We start from the raw sequence: 25,180 nt of genomic DNA, 5'->3' as shown, positions 1-25,180 counted from the left end.
GCCTTGCCCTGCCTTGGTGCCCTGTTTCCCGGCTCGGCGGTCCTGCTCGGCGGCACTTTAAAAGCCTGCTCCCAGCACCCGAGCAACTTCCCAGCAACTTGCGGCTTCCTTTTAACTCGCGGGCGCCGCGCCTGGCCCTGAGCCACGTGGCGGAGGAAGCCCGGCGGGCGGGCGGGCTGCTTGGAGGAGGCGACCTGGCGGCGCCCCGGGCTTCCCCCGCCATGCGGCTCGGGGCCAGGCGCGAGTGCCCACGAGTTAAAGGAAGCTTCAAAGTTGCTGGGAAGTTGCTCGGCTCGGGCTTCCAGGCTTAAACTTTGCACAGGCAAAGTTTGCAGGCGGGAGCATCTTCCCGCCGAGGAGCGGAAGGGTTCCACCCGCGGGCGGGCGAGTGGGCGGGCTGCTTGAGGAGGCGACCCGGTGGCGCCGCCGGGCTCTCCTCGCCGCGGCTCGGGGCCAGGCACGAGTGCCCGCGAGTTAAAAGGAAGCCGAAAGTTGCTGGGAAGTTGCTCGGGTGCTGGGAGCAGGCTTTTAAAGTGCCGCCCGAGCAGGACCGCTGAGCCGGGAAACGGGCACCAAGGCAGGGCAAGGCTCCACCAGCAGCGGCCTAGCTTTAGGTGGGCTTGGATGCCCCTGCTGTTTGTTCTCTCCTGGAACTCGCGTTTGGAAAGCGTGGAAAGTAGTAGCAGGAGCAGCCGCGGTGTTACTTTTTCTTATATATATTTCTTATATATATTATAAAGGGCCCATTATAAAATGGGCCCTTTATAATGGCCTTTTATAAAATTGGTTCGGCCCTCGAATGCAGATCTGATTTTCCATGTGGCCCCCGACAGAAATTAATTGCCCACCCCTGCTATAGACAATACTGAATCCAATGTATGCCAAAGATAATGTCTTTCAGAATTTTGAGATGAAGTTCAAAATTTTAAAAATATGACCAATAATATATATAATAAGAAAAAGTATGCACCAAAAAGTCCTCGCAAATGAAGAATGCATAAAAACACTGTACCATATGGGACAATTGTTTGCAGAATTTTGAACATTACCTCATGCGTGCAAAAATATATGTATTAGGAGAAAGTACAGACAAATTAAATGACTTTTTTTGCAAGTTGATATGGAAAGTCTGACAAATCGAAAGTTTTTAATAAAATGAAACTTGAGTGAAACTTGAGAGTCTGCTCTTCTGTAATCTAAAATAAATTCTGCTTTGGGAAGATCACTTGCAAATTTAATTAAATGAGTTCTCTGTATGGCTTCCACTAATGCACAGATAAATTGTTCCTTAATTTGTCAGTTCTTATTCTCTTTTTGAGATGGAGAGCATGAATTTCAAACAAAACAAAATAACAGCATGGGAGACAAAAACTAATTGAGAGCTAATCACACTAATGACAGATAATTTCTTCTATGCAAAAGCTGTGTGGAGGAAGCTGATGCTGATGGCTTTGATATCTTCAGTAGAGCTTGGCCAATTTCTTCTGAAATAGGCTACTGCTGCAATTGTATGGAAGTGCAATTAAAAAAAACAATAATTACAAATGAGGCTGGTTAAAAAAATGAGACAATGATAGAACTGTTGAAATGCAACAAGCTAAAAAGTTAGCTTTCTATGAGGCCTAAATGAGGAGGAAATGATAAGTCAAGATGAAAAGCAACTGTACAGAAACAACTCTAGACAAATGTTTTTTCTGCTCAACAGACTACAGGACATAATGGAAAGCAAGGAAGTGATCAGAATTACAGAAGTGAAATTGTAATAGAAAGCAAGAGATCTCATACTTGCTACATCTTTATCCTCTTCATCCTACTTGTCATGTCTTGAACATTTAAAATTAATAGCCTGTCAATCTGTCAGTCAATCAGACTTTATTGCAGTCATTAACTATCACTGTGGTCAGTTTTAGCTTTGGAAGCTGTATTTAGCCTTCGTGGGTGTTTTTTTTTCAACAACAATTTACTTACAGCTTATCTTGGCCAAAGAGCAAACAGCTTTTTCTTTTTTCAAAATAGAATAATGTTCAAATGTGTTCATGTGACCACTCTTAGCCAGAATGAGAGCATGCACAAAGTTTGAAATAGCACTTAGACTTATATACAGCTTCACAGTGCTTTACAGCCCTTTCTAAGCAGTTTACAGAGTCAGCCTATTGCCACCCGCAACAATTTGGGTCCTCATATTACCCACCTCAGAAAGATGAGTCAACCTTGAGCCTGGTGAGATTTGAACTGCCAAATTGCAGGCAGCTGGCAGGCAGCAGAAGTAGCCTGCAGTACTGCATTCTAACCACTGTGCCACCGTGGCTCCTTAAGTTAGCTTTACTTCTACTGACTATCTTATGGGCAGACTGGATGTTCAAGATGTACAGTTTCATTAAGAAGATAATGTGGAAAAGAGTCTGCAGTAGAACACAGGACTGGGTCTTAAATTAGAATTGGTAACATTTGCTTTGCCCAAGGAGCACACTTTTCCAATATTGTCCCCATGTCCCACGAACATGATAAATAACTCTGCAGCTATTTAGAATGAATTGATGAAAACCTTCACTAATTTGAAAGGAAAATTGAGCCAATTTTCTCAGTAACATCTCTCTAAGATACATCTTAGAAAACTTATAATTTAAACCACCATAGAGATGTTTATTTATTTTTTATTAACTTTCAAAAAATGGGGGCTTCTCGTAGGGACAGTGTTTTTAAACAAACCTTAATCTTTGTCCTTAGACAGTGTTAATTCAATGCAAAGTACTTCAGTCTTAGAGAAAAATTCATAGGCATCAAATTTGAAGTTTGAGGGTCAAACCAAAATGTATTCATGCAAATTCAGTCCTTTACATTCTTCTATGAGATGTTATAGGTTACAGATTTCATCATTTTGGTATCATTATGATTAGGAACAGATATGCATGGTCTGATTCATTTCTAGGGAAGTATTAGGATTATTTTTCTCCTGGGAATCACACGTTAATGAACCTATTTTAGTAAAGATATAGCTCCGTACATGATTATTATTTTTTTCAATCATAAAATATATATAAATAAGAAAAGCAATATTCCTAACAACTTGACATGTGCAAAATCCTAATCCTCCATTGGCATTAGACAACAATATTAATATTGTTAATATTAATTCATCATCCCAGTTCTTTTAGTACTCTGTGTGTTGTACCATTGACTACAAGAGAAACCCACTTTTATTAAGTTGCTGTTTGATCTGCATAGTTAATCAACATGATATAACTTAATACTAACTTCTTTGCTCTTTCTCTTTCCATCACTCCCAACCACATCAAAAGCTTAATTAATAACTTGACAATCATCGCAGTCTGAAGCAACTAGAAACATATCCTGGCTTAGCCACATATTTTCAGTTCACATTTGATGAATTCATGTATGGAGCCATACATGAAAGAAATGCTCTATTTCAAACATAAAATCAAAAGATTTTTTTTATTTTTTGTTAGATCGGGTAGATCGGTTCCCACAGAGATGCGAGACCAAAAGTGATCATTCAGCTCTTTATTCAGTATACAGTTTTGTACAAGACCTGCGATCCGCGGCAGCCCTTCATATAGGAACTGCTCACGGCTCAGCGGCCAATGACAGGGCTTTGAATCTCCCGCGATCGGCTCGGCCAATCGCGGTTGATTCTTAGCGCGCCAATAACGGCCGTTAGTTGACCAATCAGGATTCAGGGTTTGGAGTATGCTAATATAGAACATTTTTTCTTTGTATTTTATAGATATTTAAAACAATATAAATCATTAAATGGGAACCATGGGGCAGGCTGCATACCTCCTTTTTGGGTTATGAATGAAGAAATTGGTGGGGCTTAAAATAGAGCATTTTAACAGTATCCTGAGTTGGTGACCACCTGTCTCTCTCATGAAGATGCATTGTTTGGTTTGGTTTTGGTTTTTAAAAAAATGTTTTCTCTAGCTCTCAGCCAGATCTAGACTATTTTTAAACTTGATTTTTTTTTCCTGGCTTCTCTGATTCCAGCAAATTTAGTTCCATCCTGATAAATTTTCTCAGAGTTATTCTGCTCTGTCCTGAAAACAGAGCTCAGAGTCCTGAACTATTTTACATACTTTTTCCCTAACATTTCTTCGCATTGGAAAGAATAAAAAAAATCCTCTCTAGAAAAAAAAAGAGATACATAAATGTCAAGATTGCAATGTCTGAAGATCAGAGAAGATAGCAATTGATTTACTGGTTGGCTTAAAAAACAAGCAAGATGACAGTTTTTATATGCTGACTACCAATTTTCAAAGTGAAAAATTACTGCCTTCGCCTGAAGTTGTATGCATAAATGGATTTAATTATGTTCTTCAGTGCAATTGTTTACTGAGTTAAACCTGTTTAAAGATGATGTTTTTTTTAAAAAAATATGATCTACATTTTTAATGCAAAATTAATAGTTTCATCAAATTTCTTCCAGGAGACTTTTGTTCTGTTTGATTTCCAATACTTACATTACTACATTCAGTAGTATTAAGGATTTCAAATGTTAGATAAATCAAAGTACTTCTTTAGTTTCTTGAAATTATTCCTGCTTATTGAAAACAATTCTTTTTTCAGAGAAGGAGTTGGATAGATTGAGATGCCTGAGATATTGGCAACTTTAAATAAATAGGGAAATAAATATCCCTATATAAAAACTAAATGATTTACTATGTACATAGAAATATTCCTCTTAGAACGTGATGATGTACACAATCTGAGAAGATGGAAACTCTCCAGTTAGAAAAGGATGAGAAGGAAATGTTTCTGGTTATCACAAGTTAAAATTAGCAACAAAAATCCCTTATTTTTCTTTTTGATAGGTTCTTCAAATAAAAAAAAGATAGGAAAAATATTCCCAGGCTTCAACATGTATTTTCATATTGCTGAAAAACATGTATTTTCATATTATCTGTGATGGAATGTGGCCTGGATACCTGGGAGGGAAGGGCTGCATTCCAGAGGACAAAGAGGCAATGAAGCTTGGAAAGTTTGGTTGGGAGGAAAAGAATAAACATAAGTCAAGCACATCTAAGGAATTATTCTGATGTAATTCCTGCCACTGGACGATATACTGTTCTTGTTTCATTGAAACCCCAAAGTTCAAGTTCAATGCTTCATTGAACCCAAAATTCTTTCCATACAGATCTGTCAGTTGCATTTGTTCTTCTTCTTCAGTTGTTCAGTCACTTGTATGTCAATAACTGTTCTTTTGAGTTCCTTTAAGTTCATGCTTGTGATACCAATAATAGTATCTAGCATTTTGTGCCAACCTCATTTGATACTGCCTTGAGTTTTTCCAGGCATCAGGATCCTCTCTATAGACTCTTACTTCTGCATTGTGTGTTTAAAATATTTAAGCTTCAGCTTTATAATTAATACGTCTTGGGAGCTGTCTACTTTATCTATCATGGAATATTTTATGTGTCTTATTATATAGCTTGTTGTAGTATTTCCATGTGGATTTTTCAGTTCAGAAAAATAATCTGTTACTACTTCCGCTAATTCTTCAGTTTTTGATTGGCAGTAGCAGTTGATATAAACTTTTGGTTTTTGGTGTTTTTTTTTTAAATATACTGTATAAAGTATCAAAGTGCTTTTTGCAGTTTCATCTTATACTGTCAACATGGGACACCCTAAGTCTTCCTCATTTCCATCCACTAAGATGATACTATCAGCATAACTGGGACCAGTAACATTTCTTCCAGCAACTTTAATTCCATTTTCTGTTCCTTCCGGCTTAATGTTTCTGATGATACCTTCTGCATAATAGATTTGATAAATAAGATGACTAGATACAAAGTGGGCCCTTCCCTAATTTTGAGCTAATCATTGTTCCATGTTCCATTTTAATTGTTACTTCCTGATGAGCATATAATTTACATATAGCAATGGGTCAGCCTGGAGTACAGTAAATAGGTGTACTTGACTTGCAGATAAAAGTACGAAAAATGAATTGATCCATTGTTTTATTGAACCCAAAGGACTTGCTCATAAGGAGCCTGTCTGCTGCATCATTACCCCTTTCTCGGGGCTTCCGTTTTTCCAGTCAGCCTCTACCTACTCTCTTCATCTGGTATGATGAAGAATTAGCAGCAGAATTAGCCATCCACAAAGCACAGTGCCAACTGTAAGACTGCATATGACATTAGTAACTGAGAGACATGCCCAGAATACTGACTTGGGCAAAAACATAGGTTAGGGTGGGGTGTGTGTGTGTGGTGGGGGAGAGCTTGTCTGATCACTGAACTGCAGATGTCTTTTCTAGTTACTGCACTGCAAATGTAGTCTGTCTCTCCACATACCTGTCCAAATAGCTCAGTGTTGCAAGCTTGTCATTTTCAGTGAATTTCCAATATTACAGGACATTCCTGATCTCATTTTAAACAGCAATTTCTGGTTTACCACCTAGCTGTAACACCTACAGATATTTTTTTGGGGTGGGTTGAGCTAGTCTGTTTTTGACGCCTGAAATCTATGTAACCTATGAAAAATATATCAAAATCCTTTATAACGAATATCTGCACACTTCTCATAATTTATATTCCAGCATACAAGGGATGCTAGGCATATGTGACGTGTGGTGTGTTAAAAAGTCTTACGATAGGTCTAATTGTAGGCTTGGAGGATGGATAGATGGGTGCACGCAGGAAAAGTCAGAAAAAGTTCTGACCAGTTCTGGAGAACTGGTAGCGGAAATTTTGAGTAGTTGGGATAACCGGCAAATACCACCTCTGACTGGAGATTTTACAGTATCCTTCCACTGCCACGCCCACCAAGACACGCCCACAGAACCGGTAGTAAAAAAATTTGAATCCCACCACTGGTCAGAATGTGTATCTATCTATTAAAAAAAATACTGTATACTGGAAACAGCTCTCAGCAATTTTAGGTTTTCAACTCTACTATGAGATGCAAGCAATATCATGAGATGCCAAGAATTGAATTGGGACTTTTTTGCCTGCAAAGGACATACCCTATTGTTGAGATATGGCTATCCTAAATATATAGGAATGCATAGCAAGTATGACTGTTCAGCATAATATTTATATATTGTGCCATCATGTAATAGAACAAAATAAACAGTGATGCTCCACTTTGCTTACTTACAATAAATGCATTATCTGGATTGCCTTTGCAGTCCTGAAAAGGATTGATATCAACATTTAATAAACCCAGAACGCTCCAAATATTCTTTATCTAATCTTCAACTGATGGAATTCCATAGCCTCTTGACAATTTTCTTCATTTTCTGAGTCTATCTTTAGAAAAGTGTTCCTTTTTAATAATAAAATTCTAATAAAACTAATAAAAATTAAGAAAGAAAAAAGAAAAAGAAAGAAATCAAAGAGAAAGCTAAAAGTACAAGAAAGGAAATAAAAGAAAACAAAAATAGAAAACAAAAAAGATACAAAGAACTGTATTCCCTTCTTCTTTACACTTCTTTATTTAGTACAGTTATAAATTTACTTCTTTCTGTTACAACATGTCTCTCCTTTCTGTAATTTAGCCGATCTAACCATCAAAAACATAAATCATGAGAGCATTTTTTTTTCAATTTTCCACTGTAGAAAGTTATCACCCATTCCCAGAAGAATGAAATATGTTGGGAAATATTAAAAAGGCAGAATATTATATTTCCCTAATGGAGAAACATTTTTTAAAGACAGAAAGCACACTCAGTATTTCTTAATAGCCCACAGCAGATATTTTGTGCCCATTCAGAAAGACTGGGCCAGCCTATTCAGAAACCAGCCTCAGTTTCCCTGCCCCAAGGAGAAACCAAGGTTAGCTTTTAGAAATGCAGATTTGATAATCCATTCAGAAAGACTGGATCAAGACAGAAACCCAGATAAGCAACACATAAAAGGTTGACAAAATTAGCTCAGACAAGCACTTAGGATTCTCATTTCCTCTTTTGCCTATAGCGATTTCTATGACCCCTACATAACCTCTACATGACCCATAGGAATCTGACAACAGCCAATAGAATATTAAAGGACAGGTTCTTGCACAGGAACAGGAAGCTCAAATACAAAGCCCAAAGAAGGTATAAAAAAACCCCACTCTCAACTCCATTTTGTCAGCTGCACCAGAACCACAAACCTTGGTGGTTCTGTACATCAGTAAATGGATCCTCTTTCCAATCAACCACCATTTTGTCTCCAGTGCTTTTCTCCAGCTTGGAACTGAACCAGATGAATATTTTTTTCCAACACTACAAAAAGTTTCTAAAGGTTTCCAATCAGCAATAGATGCAGACATTGTCTTTTCTCTAATCAGTTTGATCATTTCAACAGGTACAATCATCTTCACTAACCATTCCTCCTTTGTATGTATTGCTGAGTTTTTCCATCTATGCATACAATACTCTTGCTGCAGCTATCACATACAAAAACAAAGTACCATTACATTTTTTCAACTGTTTGTCCATCAGTCCCAAAAGAAATTCCTCTGGTCTCATTTGTACATTAATCTTTAAAATCCTCCAAATCAGTGTATGTATTTCAATCCAACATTTTCTAGGTTTTTTTTACATATGTACCAAGCATGATAAAATGTAAAAATTCTTCCTGATATTTAAGCTTCTCTTGTTTAAGCCACACTTTTTTCTTGTCCTTGAATGAAGAGAATGATATCATCTATTTCCATGTTTATGAAAAATACTAATCCAGTTCTTTTCATTTTTAATTTTTGCAATCTTCTCTCATTTTGTGCCACCAGTCGCATTAAATAATTAATACTTTAGAATAACCACCGATGTCTCATTTCCTTCATTGCAGCATCTGCAGATTTTGGTACTTAAATACTTAAAATGATAAGTCATAAGCCACTAAGAGAATACGTATGTAATATTTAATACACTGCTTAGAATCTTTAGTCACTTGGTTGGTGTTACATGTTTCCTGCATGCTTCAAATTGATACCCATAAAACTTATCTAAGATCTCTTCTGAGAATATTGCTTATTTTTTAGAATCTCTCTTCTATCATAGAACTTTGTGGTTTGGTCAAAGGGTTACTCACAAATGGTTCATTGCTAGCCAGATACCTCATCACTACCCAGCATCCTGTTTCTATGACTTGCCAGTTGATGATTTCTAGCTGAGTGTGCAAACAGCTTGTTTTGTGTATTTAAAATGCTACTGCCCTCTTTTCAATCTACAAATGGAAGTCACAACTAAACTTTTTTTTTTTTGGCTTCCTGATGTTTTTTAAGCAAACCGTGGAATGGTAAACAGTTCTGAAACTGAAATCCCTGAATCATGTGAATATGTGACCACGAGGACTGTAATGCGGTTGGCCTTTCAGTCATTCCCAGAAATTTATTTGTTATTTTAGTAGAGAAATTAATAACAGGTAATTTTTTTTTCTAGAGAATAAGGGAACTTGCACTGCAGCAAGAGAGTGGCAATAAATAAGGATCCTAGACAAGGCAATCTGAACTGATCTTGTGAAGAGTTCTAACACAGTTCTAACACTTCAAGGACATTAAAAGCTTTGTTAAGTGATGAATTTGTCAAAGTGGAAGGAAAGAGGGACACTTGTACTTTCTTTTCTTTTTCTTCTTTTGGTTTAACTCCTCCATTGATGCCAATGAGAGAGAATTAATTTCAACTAATGTCTGGCTTAGATTAGAAGGGCTGAGGGAGCAACAGGGCTTTGAAGCTTGCAGTTCTCAAGCACTAAGTTTTATGCTCAAGAACAGGGGTGGGATGCTACCAGTTCGGCCCGGTTCTATAGAACCTGTAGCTGTGAAGAGCAGCTGACATCGAATCGTTTTGGTGTTTGGCCCACCCACCTGCCCGGGCTCTAGGCTGTTCTTTATTCCCTGTTTTTCCCTCCTCAGCTGCTTTGTGCGGCACAGTTGAGGTTGAAAAAGCAGGAAACAAGAGGATTTTCAAACGCTGCGCACCCAAGTGCAGCGCTTGTCATCTGTCCAGGTGGCACAGCTGATGATTTCTTGCAAATGCTGCACACACGATTGTCCCCAGTTCAGAGAACCGGCAAGTCTCTCCACTGGCTGGCCCCTCCCCTCCCTGCCACTCACTCCTTACCTGGCATGCGAGCCATCCAACTTGCTTGGTTTGGTAAGTTGCTATTTTTCCTTCCCCACTCCCCAACCACTAGCTGTTCTGCTCTGCTAGGAGATTTAGATTAGCTAGAAAGCAGGAAATCCTTGAATTTCTTGCTTTCTAGCTAATCTAAAAGCAGAGCCAAAGCTTCCTTAGGACTGAAGCTTTTCAGTGCAGACTCAGGTAGCCAATTGCAGATAGATAGATGTCTAAGTTAATCTGTAATTCTGTGAGCAACTCAATCTGCCTGCCTGCTTTGCCTGCTTTGGGGTAAAAGTTGCTCTTTTTTAATAAAAATTTCAATATTTACAAACATGGTGTGTTGTGAGTTAATTTTGTGAGTTTGCTTGCTAGCAAATTTTATGAGTTTGCTTGCAAGCAAATTTTATGTGACAGACTGAGCTAGCCGATGGCAGATAGATAGATCTCTAAGTGAACCTGTGATTCTGTGAGCAACTCAATCTGCCTGCTTGCTTTGCCTGCTTTTGGGTAAAAGTTGCTCTTTTTTATAAAAAAAAGTCAATGTTTACATAAATATTTGTAATATTTACATACAAGCCATGCCCACCCAGTCACATAACCACCAACCCATGCCAATTCAGCAAGCCATGCCCACCCAGTCACATGATTACCAAGCCACACCCACAAATTAGGCCACACCCACAGAACCGGTTGTTAAGAAATTTGAATCCCACCCCTGCTCAAGAACAATTTGTTTTCTTATTCTTTGATGTTCTATCAGTAAGGACTGTTTGGTAGCATCCAATGTTGAAAGGGGAAATCCCATCTGGTCCTTACCTTTAGTGAATAGAGAATATTTGGAAATTGCTGTTATGTCTCCTGCCAGTTTGTAGGCTAAACACTCCCACATTCTTTAGCTATTCCTCATAGGATTTCATTCATAGATTCACCAGTGTCTTGGTAGGCCTCATTTAATTTGCTCCAATGTCTTTGTTGAACTCTTGTGCTAAAACTGGGCACAATACTAATATTTAAGTCTTAGGTATCTTAATAAGAGTTTGCATATCATTTTGATGCAATACCTAAATTTTCTGGTGGTGCATGATCAACACTACCCAGCATTGTTCACATCCTTATCCTTAAAGTGGTGCAATTGGTCTCCAGTGTGGCCCTTTTTTGGAAAAAAATATGACTGCAAACATAAGAAGAGAGAGCCTGATGATTAGCACCAAGTCTTTAAAATCACCTGCCAGCATATGACAAGCATTTGAATGTTCTCAAATGACTTGCAAAAGATAGATCTTCGAATTATGGCATCAAAGATTTGTTAAAGAAAGCAACCTATGTGATAAAGGAAGACCATTTTTAATTATAATGTTATATTTGGCTATCTTGACCCCATGTGCCAAGTGCACCAAAGAGTTCAGCTGTTTTTCAACAACTCTATTATCATTAATGTAAAAAAATGAGGACCTTCCTGAAAAACTCTGGAATTTTCTCCATCTGGATATTTGTTGGTCAAATTGTGAGACCTCTTCTAAATACGGAATACAAAATGCTGTGTTTAACATGGATGGCTGCCAAACATCTATCTTATCTCTATCTTTGACAACAGGGGGTGTAGCTCAATGCTCTGCCAGCATAAGAAAAACATCACTTAGTCCTTTTGAAAGTGACCTGATTAAGTCCTAGAGCACAATGGCTAAAAATGAACAGTCAGGGATATTATCTAAAATTGAAGGTCTTGTGCAAGCAATGAAGCTGATCCAGGAGACAGACCAGCCCTTTGTTGCTTTAGTGCATCTAACTAAAGACTCCAGCCTTGCCCATAACGCAAAATGGCAATTAAGGCCAACAGAGAAATGGCCAAGGTTCAGTTTCATTGATTAAGATAACTTCGACCTTCCGATGGAAATAGGGAATCCTGAAAAAAAGAAAAAGCTCAAATGGATACTTCTTTTAACATCTGTGCACCAACTTTTCCCTGATCCAAGTTCTTGAAAATCAAGATGAATTATCCATCAGCATCTCCCCCATTTCATGGACACCAGGCAATGGTACAAATAAGATGTCCTTATTGTCACAGCTGGTAGAGGCAGCTAGAATGCAGGAGGTAGTATAATGGGTAACCAACAGCTCTGGTTTGACTGAGTGTTCTCCATTGCAAACCTGTTTCATCAATCACTCCAAATCAAACTTTTAATATTTTATAAGCATTGGTGTTTCTTCTACATGTGATTTATTCCCTCTTGCCACACAGCCTCGCTCCAGGCAAATTAACAGTGGCCATAAAGCTCAAGCTGAAGAACTCATAGGAAATATTTATCACCTAATCTAATAATTTCATCTCTATTGCCCTGTTCTGCTTTTGCCACTAAAAGCCTCACAATTTTCTTCTACCCCCAAATAGCTTCCAAAGGACCTTTAACCTCATGCTCCACCATCAGTATGCATGGAATCACTTGGGTGCCCCCATTTCCATGTAATGTGAACCAGGCTGCCCAATGCAACAAATTGATCCCTCCAGAAAGAACCTCCTTCACCAGAACAGTGGGTCCAATTTTGCAGCCAATCATCGTACTGACCTGGCAAGAGACAAAGGGTGATCTCCCTGATTTCTTGGAACACTTCTGGTTGGAAAAAAATTATCTCTAGAAATTAGTCATTAAATATCATTTTATTTTGTTATGGAAGACTTGGTCTCTAGAGCCTTCGATACTGTAAATTTATTTAATGCACTCTGTTAATGCTGCCTCCACTACCACAAAGGACCATGCCCATGGAGATGTTCGCACATGGTTATCCATCAGTTTGCTGTCTCCAATTATACAAATAAATGAAATTTAAATAAGACAGTCTCAGTTACCCATATGCACTATAGCACCATACCTACAGATCTATCGTTCAAGAATTATTGCAAGTATATTTAATAGGCCTATACTTGCGGCTCTCTAGATGTTGCCAAGATTTATCTTTCAACATCCATCAGCTACACTGCTGGGGTTACTGTAAGTTCATATGCAGCAAAAACTGGTGTGCCAGAGGCTCTCCAGTGAAATATACAAATGTTGATTATTAGTCTATGGATTCAAGAAAATATATATCCAACTCACTTTCTTTTCCAGTGTAGCATAGCCTTTTTAAAAAACACATTCCCCACCCCCTGAAATTAATCAAAGTAACTGATCTGAAAGAAATAGGTTCCATGATGAATGAAAGGGCTGAAAAGAAATGTCAGAAAATATGAATAGGGGACTGTTAGGTTGTTACCGGTGTTATGAAAGTAGGAATCTACAGGTTGGTAATAGTAGTATTATCTGGAAGAACAAGTGGTCACTTTGGGGAAACATTTGTAACATGCTGAATGAATATGATCCAGGTTTAGATGGCATGCATTACATACAGGTGGGAGAGGAGAGACTACAGAAAATATCATTAGTTTTTAATAGATCCAAGGATAAATGAAAACAGTGATTGATGCACATATGCTTAGAAACAATATGTTTTAAATCACAACTTTATACGTATAGATGACAACAGAATGAACATAATTCTAAAAGCAAGACTGCTTTGATTCTTTATGATAAAAGTCTGAGAGCTTTAATGAAGGCTACAAGGGTAACGAGAGACTCTGAATTATTATCATTTGTACGGATCATTACTTGGCATTGTCTAGAGGGATCTTGGAAAAAATGGGCATGGAAGAAAAGGAATAATTTGAGAGAGCCTAGAGAGGAACAAATAAATTTTAATCACTGATGGCAGAATTAAAATGCAGTACTGCAGGCAAACTTTATTCAATTCTGATGGGCTCAAGGTTGAATCAGCCTTCCATTCATCAGTAAAATGAAGACCTAGATTGTTGGGTCAATATCCAAACATTGTAAACAGTTTACAACAGGGATCCCCAACCTTTTTACAAAACATACAAAACATTGCAAATGCCTAGAGATTGCTGTAAAGCATTATGGGGTAGTACATAAGCCCAAATGCTATTGGTTTTGTTAAATGAAAAGGGAATATCAAGAAATGTAGAACCTGCTTGGAACAGAGTGAAAATAATGCTACTATAGAATGCCCCAGAAGTATGTAGAACTCCACTAAAAGACACTTGGTAGAATAACAAAGAAGCTGTGAACAAGAAAAATGCATATGGGAGAAGGTTTGTTGTCAAAAATGAAGGTTTGAGGTGTGTGTGTGTGTGTGTAAAGAAAGTTCAAGAAATATGTTAAAAGAGTGTAGGGAATTGCAAAGATTAGTAAAGTGTAGTAAATGCATAGGGATTTTGATGGAAATAAAAAACTGTTTTCAAATGAAGGAAAGTATATGGATAAATATGGAAGAACCCTTCACATATTCATAGTGACCTTTGCAGATAATAAATGCATAGGGTTTTCCTTTAAAGATTGCTATATTGTGACAGAAACCGTAGCTGGTCTTTTTTCATTTCTGAAGTGTGTGTGCAGAACTGTGATTTCATTCCCTTTGTTTGAAAATTCTGATTCTATGCCTGGACTTAAGTTCCTTACTGTGTAGGGGAACAGGTCAAAACTGGCCCTTCAAGCAATTCTGAACAATGGGACAGATTGTTAAGTTGCCTTGACTTCAAGCAAGAGAAGGTTGCCTTCAGAAGCTGGGAAACCAGATGAGGTGTGAATTCCTACTACCATAGTGGGAAACTGTTATTTTTGAAACTTTTTAGAGAGGATCTCTCCAAGATTTCCATTAATTGCTGAGAACATTTCTGTTAAAATAAAACAGCTTACATATACAGCTGATAGTTATTGTTGCTTGTTGTTTTGACTGCTCTGGGCTATAACCTCCATATACGGTAGATGGCAAAGGTAAAAATATTTATTTGTGCTATTTTTAAATATGGATTTTGTAACATTGGATACCTTTAATGTGGAAAAGTGGCACAAATCTAATAAAATAAGCATCCACAAGGATTTGCTTATATTTGTGTGGGAGGAATATTGAATTTTACAAGCTCTCCTAAAGATTGAATAGTGTTCAGGCTCAATTTCAATGAGAAGTAGATTTTCATTCTGAAATCCCCCAGCTCCCTTGAAACTGTCAGTACAAGGACTTTTATTTTCTTGAAGAAGGAGCTGTTACTATCAAGAAATGAGCAATGCTGGAAAGAATGATAAAAGGATTTTATTGTAAAAATTAGTATTGGCAGTGGTAAAAAGGAATACATCAACATTTCAAATCATGCTGCCATTATCAATGAAAGTGGCTCCTAAGTGAATCAATGCTTAATAAAACTGAAGTGATTCGATACGAAAATAAGTATATGCATTTTATTATTATTTTAGTTTTAGTTTTGAAAGAGTAAGCTAACTTTGAGATATGGTACCGTTTTTCTCCAACAATACGGCCTCCACCAATAGGAAGCCCCAGCATGATTTATTGGCATAAAATCAAATACGCCCCTCCCCAAATTAAATATGGATTTTGTAACATTGGATACCTTTAATGTGGAAAAGTGGCACAAATCTAATAAAATAAGCATCCACAAGGATTTGCTTATATTTGTGTGGGAGGAATATTGAATTTTACAAGCTCTCCTAAAGATTGAATAGTGTTCAGGCTCAATTTCAATGAGAAGTAGATTTTCATTCTGAAATCCCCCAGCTCCCTTGAAACTGTCAGTACAAGGACTTTTATTTTCTTGAAGAAGGAGCTGTTACTATCAAGAAATGAGCAATGCTGGAAAGAATGATAAAAGGATTTTATTGTAAAAATTAGTATTGGCAGTGGTAAAAAGGAATACATCAACATTTCAAATCATGCTGCCATTATCAATGAAAGTGGCTCCTAAGTGAATCAATGCTTAATAAAACTGAAGTGATTCGATACGAAAATAAGTATATGCATTTTATTATTATTTTAGTTTTAGTTTTGAAAGAGTAAGCTAACTTTGAGATATGGTAGGAGAAGAAACACTGTTCTATTGCAATAAATAGTAATTGAATTATAACTTAATCTAGTGTTAGAATTCTGGAGAGAAGAATGGGATGTTTTAAAATGTCAGTGTATTCTTTCTCTGGTTATTTTTATTCATCTGATTTGATCCAGAAGATAGACATGTTTTGGATCCCACTGACTAAGGAATGCCAGTTGGCATGGCCCAAGTAGTGTGTCTTTAGCACCCACTTTGGAGAACATTCTTCCTTTGAAAATTAGGATACCTTCATCCCTGCTGGCCTTTTATAACATCTTGAAGAGCTACTTCCATGCCTGGGCCTTTACAAATTCAGGGCCTCATATCCAAGCAGTGCTATTGACTGTCAATTATGATATCTTCTTTGGCTGCTGTGTATTTTAATTTTTACATTTGTAGCAGGAATTGTTTTCAACTTATTTTGAGATGGTTCACTTCCCAGAGTCACTTGTTGAATGGCTATACAAGTTAAATGAATAAATCGCTGTTTCTTCAGTAAAGCACTCAGGAATCTCACTGCTTCTTTGACGAGGCCTGGAATTCTGGATTCATGGAAACCTTTTGGATGAAAGAGTGTTGATAGGGATGAAGAAGATATCTTTGATGCTGCCAAATTGAAAATATACCTTCAAGTTCCCCATTGAGTGTAATATTTGAATATATTGTGGACTTAAGATGAGAAGAGGATAAGCAATAAAGATAGTGTCAACACTGTGCAGAATCCTAATGGGTCGATGACTACTGTGCATGATCTTGTGCACGGGTATCAAACTCCAGGCCCACGGGCCAAATCCAGCCCATGGGGTACTTAGATCTGGCCCATGGGGCTGCCCTGGAAACAGCGAAGGACCAGCACGTGGTGCCTCTGCCAGAAAAAACAGAGCTCAGGAGAGCCATGCGTGGTCCTCCCAGGCTCAGTTTTTGGCTGGGACGGCCTACTGTAGCCCTCTGCCAGCAAAAAAGGAGCTTGGGGGGGCACATATGGTCCCCCAAGCTCCGTTTTTTTTCTAGCGGAGGACTGCAGGAGGCCGTCCTGGCCAAAAACGGGGCCACGTCCAGCCCAGCCACCCTGGCCACACCTACACAGCACCCCGAGGTCAAACACAACCCTGATGCAGCCCTCAATGAAATTGAGTTTGGCACCCCTGATCTTGTGAATTATGTAGGGGTTATGTATTATATCTTCATTCCTGCATTCAGAATGTATCTTCCATTTTCTTCACAAAGAGATAATGTTTATGCATCTACTGTATACTTTTATTGAAACCAGTAAACTTAATAAATTGTAGAATGGATTCATTTTTATGCTGCTCCTATGCTGTTTATTTCATTTTTGTTTCTTGTTTGTTTATCCCAATGTCATGGTGTAATAACCTCTAGGTAAGGATTTAATAAATATTGACTGGATTCTGTAACAGAGAAATGCTGACACACTCCAAATGAACAATATACTTACATATATTTAATTATAGTTTGTAGGAAGTGTAATTGATTTTTTCTTCCTCCCCCTCCCCCTTCTAGCTGATCATGCTGGGAGCTAGATGTAGTTATCTAAATGAAATCCAATGTCATGCTTGTAGACTTCCCCTCTTGGTACTGAACTATTTTTCTCCTTTCATTCTATCTCAACAACCTGGGTTCTCAAAAGCTGCTTTGGAAGATTGGGGCAACTTCTAAAACAGATGCTTAGGGGGGAAATGTCACTTAGTGTTCCATGAAGCAAAATTGCATCAATTGATAGAACCACACCTCTATGTTCTACTCAATGATACAAAGTTCTCTATGGTTTACATTTGTTCATTGAGACCTTCATTCTCAAAGTGTCAGTTCTTATATGGTCAAAAGTGCATTATTTATGAAAAAAGGGAAGCAACAGCAATTGGGCTACAGGCCCCACTTGTATGGAACAGATACCCACACTTTATTAAAAGGGTGTGATTTTAATAACATTTTTTTTCTTAATGTTCTAGGAAAATAATCCCATTAATTGAAGGAATACTTTTCATTACTGTCATTGGATATATAACAAATCAAATGCAGTGGTAAATAGAGCAGTCATAGAACAATTGTGCAAAGAGAAATGGGGAGAAAGAATCATAATATATAACATGTATGAAAGCATTCATATCTCTTAAGTTTATTTTATATTAGCTGCTGTGATTCTAGAACCAGAAGAAGACCATTTCCCGGTTGGCCACCAATTCATCCTAAAGAGTTAAAGAGTGATCTACTTTTAGACTTGAAGCTTACACAGGGAATAACATTTATAGATTTAAAATATATTACCAATGAATTTTTCAAGCACTGCTGTAAAGACGCAGGAACTGTGCAGAATTGTGCCACTCTTTAGGAGTAATACGAACAGTTAACATATAAACAGTGAGTCAATCCCTCTTCTGCCAAGTTTTTAATAATTAGAGCAATAAAAACAGTCCATAATAAGCCTACTTGAATGTTTCTACCTGTATTCAGTCTGAATTCTCTTGAGCCTATCTTTTAAAACCATTGATTTATAAATAATTAAGAAAAATGCTCATTTAAATGATTTTTCCTCCTATTTTTTTAAAGGATGAAAAGAACCAGGTCTTGATAACAAATGCATGGCTACAGATGGTGAGTAATTTTGCCTTTATTTTGGGTGAGCCACTGGCTGAATTTAATTATTTGCCAAAGAACAGATTCTCCAGATAGAGAAAAGATTGTCTGAAGCAGAAAATAAATCCTGCCTATTTAGAGTTTATGTTAGTTATAATTCTTAGGATAGAGAAATTAATAGTTTGGCTTTCAGAGAAAGCTGAGTAATTTCTGAAAGAGGTTTGAGCCAGATTAATGTTGAAGCTAAACTTCCATTTGTGCTGAAAATTGAACACTGCAATTTGTCCCTTCTCCTTGACCCCTAATTTTGTAGCCCTGTACATTACCCTGTACAGCTCCCTATATTCCTTACTAGCTCTATACCCATGCTTCGCTACGAAACTATGTGATTGGGCTTAGTTTCTGGGCAGGAAAATAAGGAAAAAAATTAGTAATTTTTTAAAAAAGAACAAGGTTTTGAAACAGAAATGCTCTGCATATTAGTCAATTACTAAAATTATTATGGCATATCTGAACCCAAATATCTTACATCATCTTTTTCTGTAGGACATTGGCAATTCCATCTATAAAAATTGATATATATATCTTCATAGATAAACCTTGCCCTAGGATGATGGCACTGATTCCTCATATTATTTTATACAGTGGCAGCATTTAAGGTGCTCTAGTAAATAATACAGTATATATTTCTCCATAGTGCTGGATCGATGCTTATTTGTCATGGGATCAGTATGAATATCCAGGAGTTCAGAATTTGAGATTTCCATCTGATCAGATTTGGGTGCCAGATATTCTTCTGTACAACAGGTAAGGCAATCGTGTATGAAGTAATTTTTTAAAAAAACTTGCAGAATAGTATTGTGGTTACTCAAGTTTACTTAATCAAATAATTCAATGTGGTAAATTCTTTTCCTTCTAAAGCAGGGGGCTCCAACCTTGGCAACTTTAAGACTTGTGAACTTCAAATCCCAGAATTTCTAAGCCAGCTTTGCTGGCTGAGGAATTCTTGAAGTTGAAGTCCACAAGTCTTAAAGTTGCCAAGGTTGGAGACCCCTGTTCTAAAGCACATATAACCTGTGGACTTAATTACTACAAAACACATGACAACCATTAACTTGAATGGCTTTAAAAGAAGATTAGATAATTTAATGGAGGAAAGCTCAGTGAAGGACTTGTAGACTTGAAGAGTCACCCTTCCCTTTTGGCAACCTGCCCCCAAATATCAAGTTAAGAGGAACAACAATTGGAGAGTGGTATACATCCACTTTCTAACTGTGAACATCTCAAAAACTAAGGTGGGTCTTGTTCTAATTCAGAAACATGTTCCTCTGAGCAGGTTGGATCTCAAGCACCTTTACTTTAATTCCCGCCAAAGCTTAACAGGATTGATCAGAACATTGCTGACCAGCACTAGATATGTCCCTTAGTAATGGTCAACAGTTATCAAATTCTTTGGTTCTTACTCCTTTCAGAGTACATTAGAGGCTGTTGTGGCTGAGCCCATTTCATTCAATACTTAAAAAGGGAAAGCAACAAATATTGAGAATGTTTTTCTTGTCCAGAATCTTTCTAGCCTATCAATTGGCTAGTCTGGTTTAATGGAACAGAATATTCAGCTACTTACAGAACAAACTATTGGAATGCTTTTCATCTGGTGTCTGTTAGACAAAAGGGGAATGTCTGTCAGCAGGGCAATGGACATCTGAGATAGCAAAGGAAAGGAAAGACAAGCTGCAGAAAATTAAAGCACAGGCTCGGCAAAGGTCTGGAAACAGGCAAATCTATGGAAAGAAAGAAGTGGAGAAGAAGTTGAGAGCTAGAGAGCTAGAGATGGAAAGCACTTGCAGATCAAAGAATCACTACAGATGTCTTCGGAGTATCCTACGCTGTGCTAAGCTATGCTATGCTATTCTTTGTGACAGTAAAAAACAACCCACCAGATCAATAAAAACAGTGTGATTCTTAACTAAAGATTATACTAGTAGTCCTCGACTTATGACCACAATGAAGCCCACAATTTATGCTGTTAAGTGAGACATTTATTACGTGAATTTGCCCCATTTTACAAACCTTTCTTGCTTCAGTTGTTATGTTGTTAAATGAATCACTGCAGTTAGTAACCCAATTGTTAAGTGAATGTGGCTTCCCCGTTGACTTTGCTTGTGAGAAAGTCGCAAAAAGTGATCACATGATCTTGGGACACAGCAACGGTCATGCATGTGCATCAGTTGGCAAGCATCTGAATTCTAATCACATGATCATGGGGATGTTGGAACTGTTGTAACTCTGAAAAATGGGCTATCAGTCACTTTTTTCAGTGCCATTGCAACTTTGAACAGTCACTAAGTGAACTGTTGTAAATCGAGGACTACCTGTATCCTAGAATAGAGTAGAGTAGAGTAGAGTAGAGTAGAATAGAATAGAATAGAATAGAATAGAATAGAATTCTTTATTGGCCAAGTGTGGTTGGACACATAAGGAATTTGTCTTGGTGCAAATGCTCTCAGTATACATAAAAGAAAAGATACATAAACAAAGGCATTAAAATACACACCCGTTAAGAGAGGACAGAATTCTTTCGAGAGCTACCATAAATTAGAAGAGTGAATATTGTTATCATTATTATGGTTGGCTGCACAGTCAGCCAGATGCATAGACTACATCTGACTTTTTTTATCCTCCTTATTGAATCTTCCCCAAGGAATTGGAATAGGCAGATGTTGCTTGATAGGGTTAAAGGTAGGATGTAAGCTAATGCTATTATTATGAAACATTTTTAAATTGTCATTTTGAATTTTGGACTAATGTTTCGGTGTACCGAAGGGAAAAGTATTTTAAGAAAGTAAAAAGTGCCATCAAGTCCCAACCACACAGAAAAAAAATGACTTTCAAACATTAATCTGCTGAAGTTTTAATTGAGTAACGTAGTGGTTTAAGCTTATTCTTCGAATTGCTACACACTGCAGAACTAAAATGTGATAATGAATGGGAAATTATATGTGTACAGCTGAAGCATGCGATTTATAATTTATATTCCCTAGTCCACTATCAGATATGTATTCTGATAGTTCTGCTAAAATTGATGCTTTTAGTAAAAAAAAGACTCAAATGATAATAGCTATTAGTATTATTTTTCTATGTTTTTCTAACCAATATTTAATTGTTTCTGATGCATTTTATAGTGCAGATGAAAGATTTGATGCAACATTTCATACAAATGTTTTGGTAAATTATTCGGGATCATGTCAGTATATTCCTCCAGGTAAGAGAGTTTTTAATATAAGCATTTTAATCAATTCTTCAGGAAGGAAGGAATATCTGTGAATGCACTGTAGATTAGAATGTTTAGGGTACATCTGCATTATTAGAATATTCTGTCATTGCTGCTGCACAAAAACATTCTTGCTTGTGAATAGGGGTGAATTTTACTAAGTACCCAACTATCAGGCATAACTTTTGTAAAGATGACATTTATTCCACCATCACAATTTATATTATCAGTATGCTATGCATTATGTCCTCAGGTTTCTTTTGTGGAGAAAAAACATGAAAATGCCAAGCAGTCTTAGCCATATCTTTGTTCAGTGGGATTTATTCTCAGGTGAAAGAGCAAAAGGGTTGCTTTGAATGATCTAAACACAATTTATGCAAAATAAACACATTAAGGAGTTGCTAAAAGTAACACAGTCCCTTTGAACATCTATTCGGAGACAAGTCGTGTGGACTTCTAAAAGTTATTTTTTTAAAGGTCCAAATATTTTTTAATTAAAAGTAGCCTCTCTCCCCCTCCCTCTCTTTCTCTTTCTCCCCCCCGCCCCGTCTTCTTTCCTCTCTCCCTCTCTCTTTCTGTCTCTCCCTCTCTCTCTCCCTCTCTCTGTCCCTCACTTTCATTTGTTTCACTGGGTTGCAAGCTGTCAAACCTTTACATCAAATCAGGAGAACAGATACATCATGAACAGTGATTTTGTGTTCCAGCTTTCCTCAACCATATGGTTTCATATGAGCTGGATTAGAACTGTTGCATGGATGCTGGCCAGAGTTAAGCTTTTATTCCCACCTTTCAATTACCTCTATGATCCATTTCTCACACTGAGAGTTCCAACATGCGCGCGCGCACACACACACACACACTACTGTTGGCTGGCAGTCCTGGAATTCACAGAACCAAATATTACCCAGGGACGATTGTGCTTAGCTTCCAATTCCAGCTGAGGTCAGCTAGCCCTGCCACCACCTACTCGATTTGTAAAAATTCCAACCTAATGGTGACAGGAGAGAGGCAATAAAAAAAAGATCCCATCTGCCCACTGAATATGAACGATATCACAGAAGGGGAAAAAAAAACCGTATCTGAACTGGAAGGCTAGTTCAATGGTCTTGTGCCCATGCTGGAAATATTGTGCTGGCTTTTTATAAACAGCCTAAAATTTAATTTCCTTCCCATCAGGAAGAAGGGTTTTCTGTCCTCTTGTGGAAGGAGGGATGTACATTCCTGACTTCATTTCTGTAGGGAGAGAAAAACTTTAAACATATCTCCTGTTTGCTGATATCTCCCAGCATTTCATGGCAAAGTCAATTTAAGTCTTGACTAGACTGCAGTGTTATAGAGCTCTGTTTTATGTCAAGCATTTTGGAGATATCTCATTGTTTTCTTTTCCCTTCTGCTTTTATTTTTAGTCAGTGAAAGATGGAATAATTAAATGGCAAAGAATGTGTGATAAATATTAATTGCTGGTTAGACATGAAGTATTTATGTCAGAGCAGACAGTCCTTAGGGAAAAGCAAAATTAGAGAGAACATTTTATTGCAGAAAAAGATGTTAAGAAGCTGATATAAATCCAAAGAGAAAATTTAGCTACGGTGTTACTTTTTTTTTTTTTTTTAATGAAAATTCAAAATTCATATCGGTCTAAAATGTGAGTGTTTGTTATTTTGTTTCAAGCATTATAAATGCAGTTTCAAACAGTTAAGGCACTCCGCTCATGTCTTATCGCTGAAGTTTGAACTCTTCCACTGAAGTTTATTGAACAAGCATCTTGCCACATTTTTCACAGAGGACAAAACTATTCTGGGTGTTGACAGATTTATGTACTTTGAACCAAGACATGCTTCAATTATATAAAGCGTTATGTAGTGCAATTTAAATGCAAATGGAGTGAAGGATATTTAATCCCATTGCCCCAATGTATCACTTACCTTTATGCAGCCAAACTCTCCTAAGCAATTTTCTTTCAGTAGATTCACCTGCAGTACTGCAGCTCAGCTAAGGGAAAACCAGTGCCATTATTGGGCACCTTGGCCATAGAAAGTAAGCAATGCTGCATTGCTAGGATGCAATGACCCCACATTACTTGGAAACAAGCAGTACTCAATTCCTTGGTAGCAATGATTCATGCATGTTAATTATCTTTAAATGAGATATTCATCTTGATTTAAAGATATAGATCAACTTTTACCATTCTGCAGGCATGGGCACCATGACTTTAATGAAAAGAAGGACTAGGGGAGACATGATCACAGTGTTCCAATATTTCAGGGGCTGCCACAAAGAAGAGGGAGTCAATCTCTTCTCCAAAGCACCTGAGGGCAGGACAAGAAGCAATGGGTGGAAACTAATCAAGGAGAGAAGAAACTTAGAACTAAGGAGAAATTTCCTGACAGTTAGAACGATTAATCAGTGGAACAACTTGTCTCCAGAAGTTGTGAATGCTCCAACACTGGGAGTTTTTAAGAAGAGATTGGATAACCATTTGTCTGAAATGGTGTAGAGTTTCCTGTCTAAGCAGGGGGTTGGACTAGAAGACCTCCAAGGTCCCTTCCAACTCTGTTATTCTATACTATTCTATATGAGAACTCTGAGTCAAATTTTACTTCACCTGTAAAAAATAATTATTTCTTTTAAAAAAATTATTCAAACAGAACTCTGCATTAATCCTAGCAAACACTTAGTTTCTTTTTTTTTTATGATGCTTTTCATGTCAGCTTGCATTTTGATGATAGTCACCAAGATGGATATTATTAGGTTTTAAGACCAATAAGTATGAAAGTAGATTGGTGATACTTTCTGTCTTTCTGAGTGACAAATTATTCAGAGTCAGGAAAAACAAAATCTCCCAGAGCCCAGCATTTCTCTCATGTGGCAAATAAGGTGATATCCGAAGACCAACCTGATACTTCCAGACATGGAGTATAACAGGTTACAGTAGGAATTTTTCACTCCCACCCACAGCACTTGAAAAACATTATTGGGTTACAAATCTTTGAAAATGAACCTACCAGTAAGCTAATAAATTAAACTAACAAATTTAAACACCAAAGAGCTAAGTGCCCTGTGGGTCATCCTCAAAAAGCCTTATGAAATGGCCAGAGCATGAAAGGAACTGCATTGAGAACATTAGTTTCACAGTATGAATAACTTCCACAGCTAGCAATTTTGCTGAGGATGAAATGGATAATATACAGTCTTCACATCAATACATGCTACTACGGAGAAGAATTTGAGATCTGTGCATCAGAGGCAAAGCTGCTTTGAGGTTTATTGATACAAGATTTCCCAACCTTGACAATTTTAAGACATGTGGACTTCAACTCCC

At 37.5% G+C, this 25,180-nt stretch overlaps 1 protein-coding gene across 1 annotated transcript in view; it reads left to right on the top strand.

Moving 5' to 3' along the window:
- The window catches only part of LOC113415457 (neuronal acetylcholine receptor subunit alpha-7-like), a 92,492-nt gene that overhangs the window by 33,843 nt on the left and 33,469 nt on the right, over positions 1 to 25,180 (top strand). Inside the window, exons 3-5 of the mRNA XM_087957451.1 lie at positions 18,561 to 18,605; positions 19,285 to 19,394; positions 21,770 to 21,849. Coding sequence (XP_087813577.1) covers positions 18,561 to 18,605; positions 19,285 to 19,394; positions 21,770 to 21,849 — 235 coding nt within the window. The remainder of the gene's footprint in view (positions 1 to 18,560; positions 18,606 to 19,284; positions 19,395 to 21,769; positions 21,850 to 25,180) is intronic.

Source organism: Notechis scutatus, chromosome 2, assembly GCF_049901735.1.
Source record: "Notechis scutatus isolate UNSWTSFEM ecotype Mainland chromosome 2, rNotScu1.2, whole genome shotgun sequence".
Taxonomy (NCBI): domain Eukaryota; kingdom Metazoa; phylum Chordata; class Lepidosauria; order Squamata; family Elapidae; genus Notechis; species Notechis scutatus.
The sequence above is the reverse complement of the archived record's forward strand: the minus strand, read 5'-3'. Positions and strand labels throughout refer to the sequence as shown.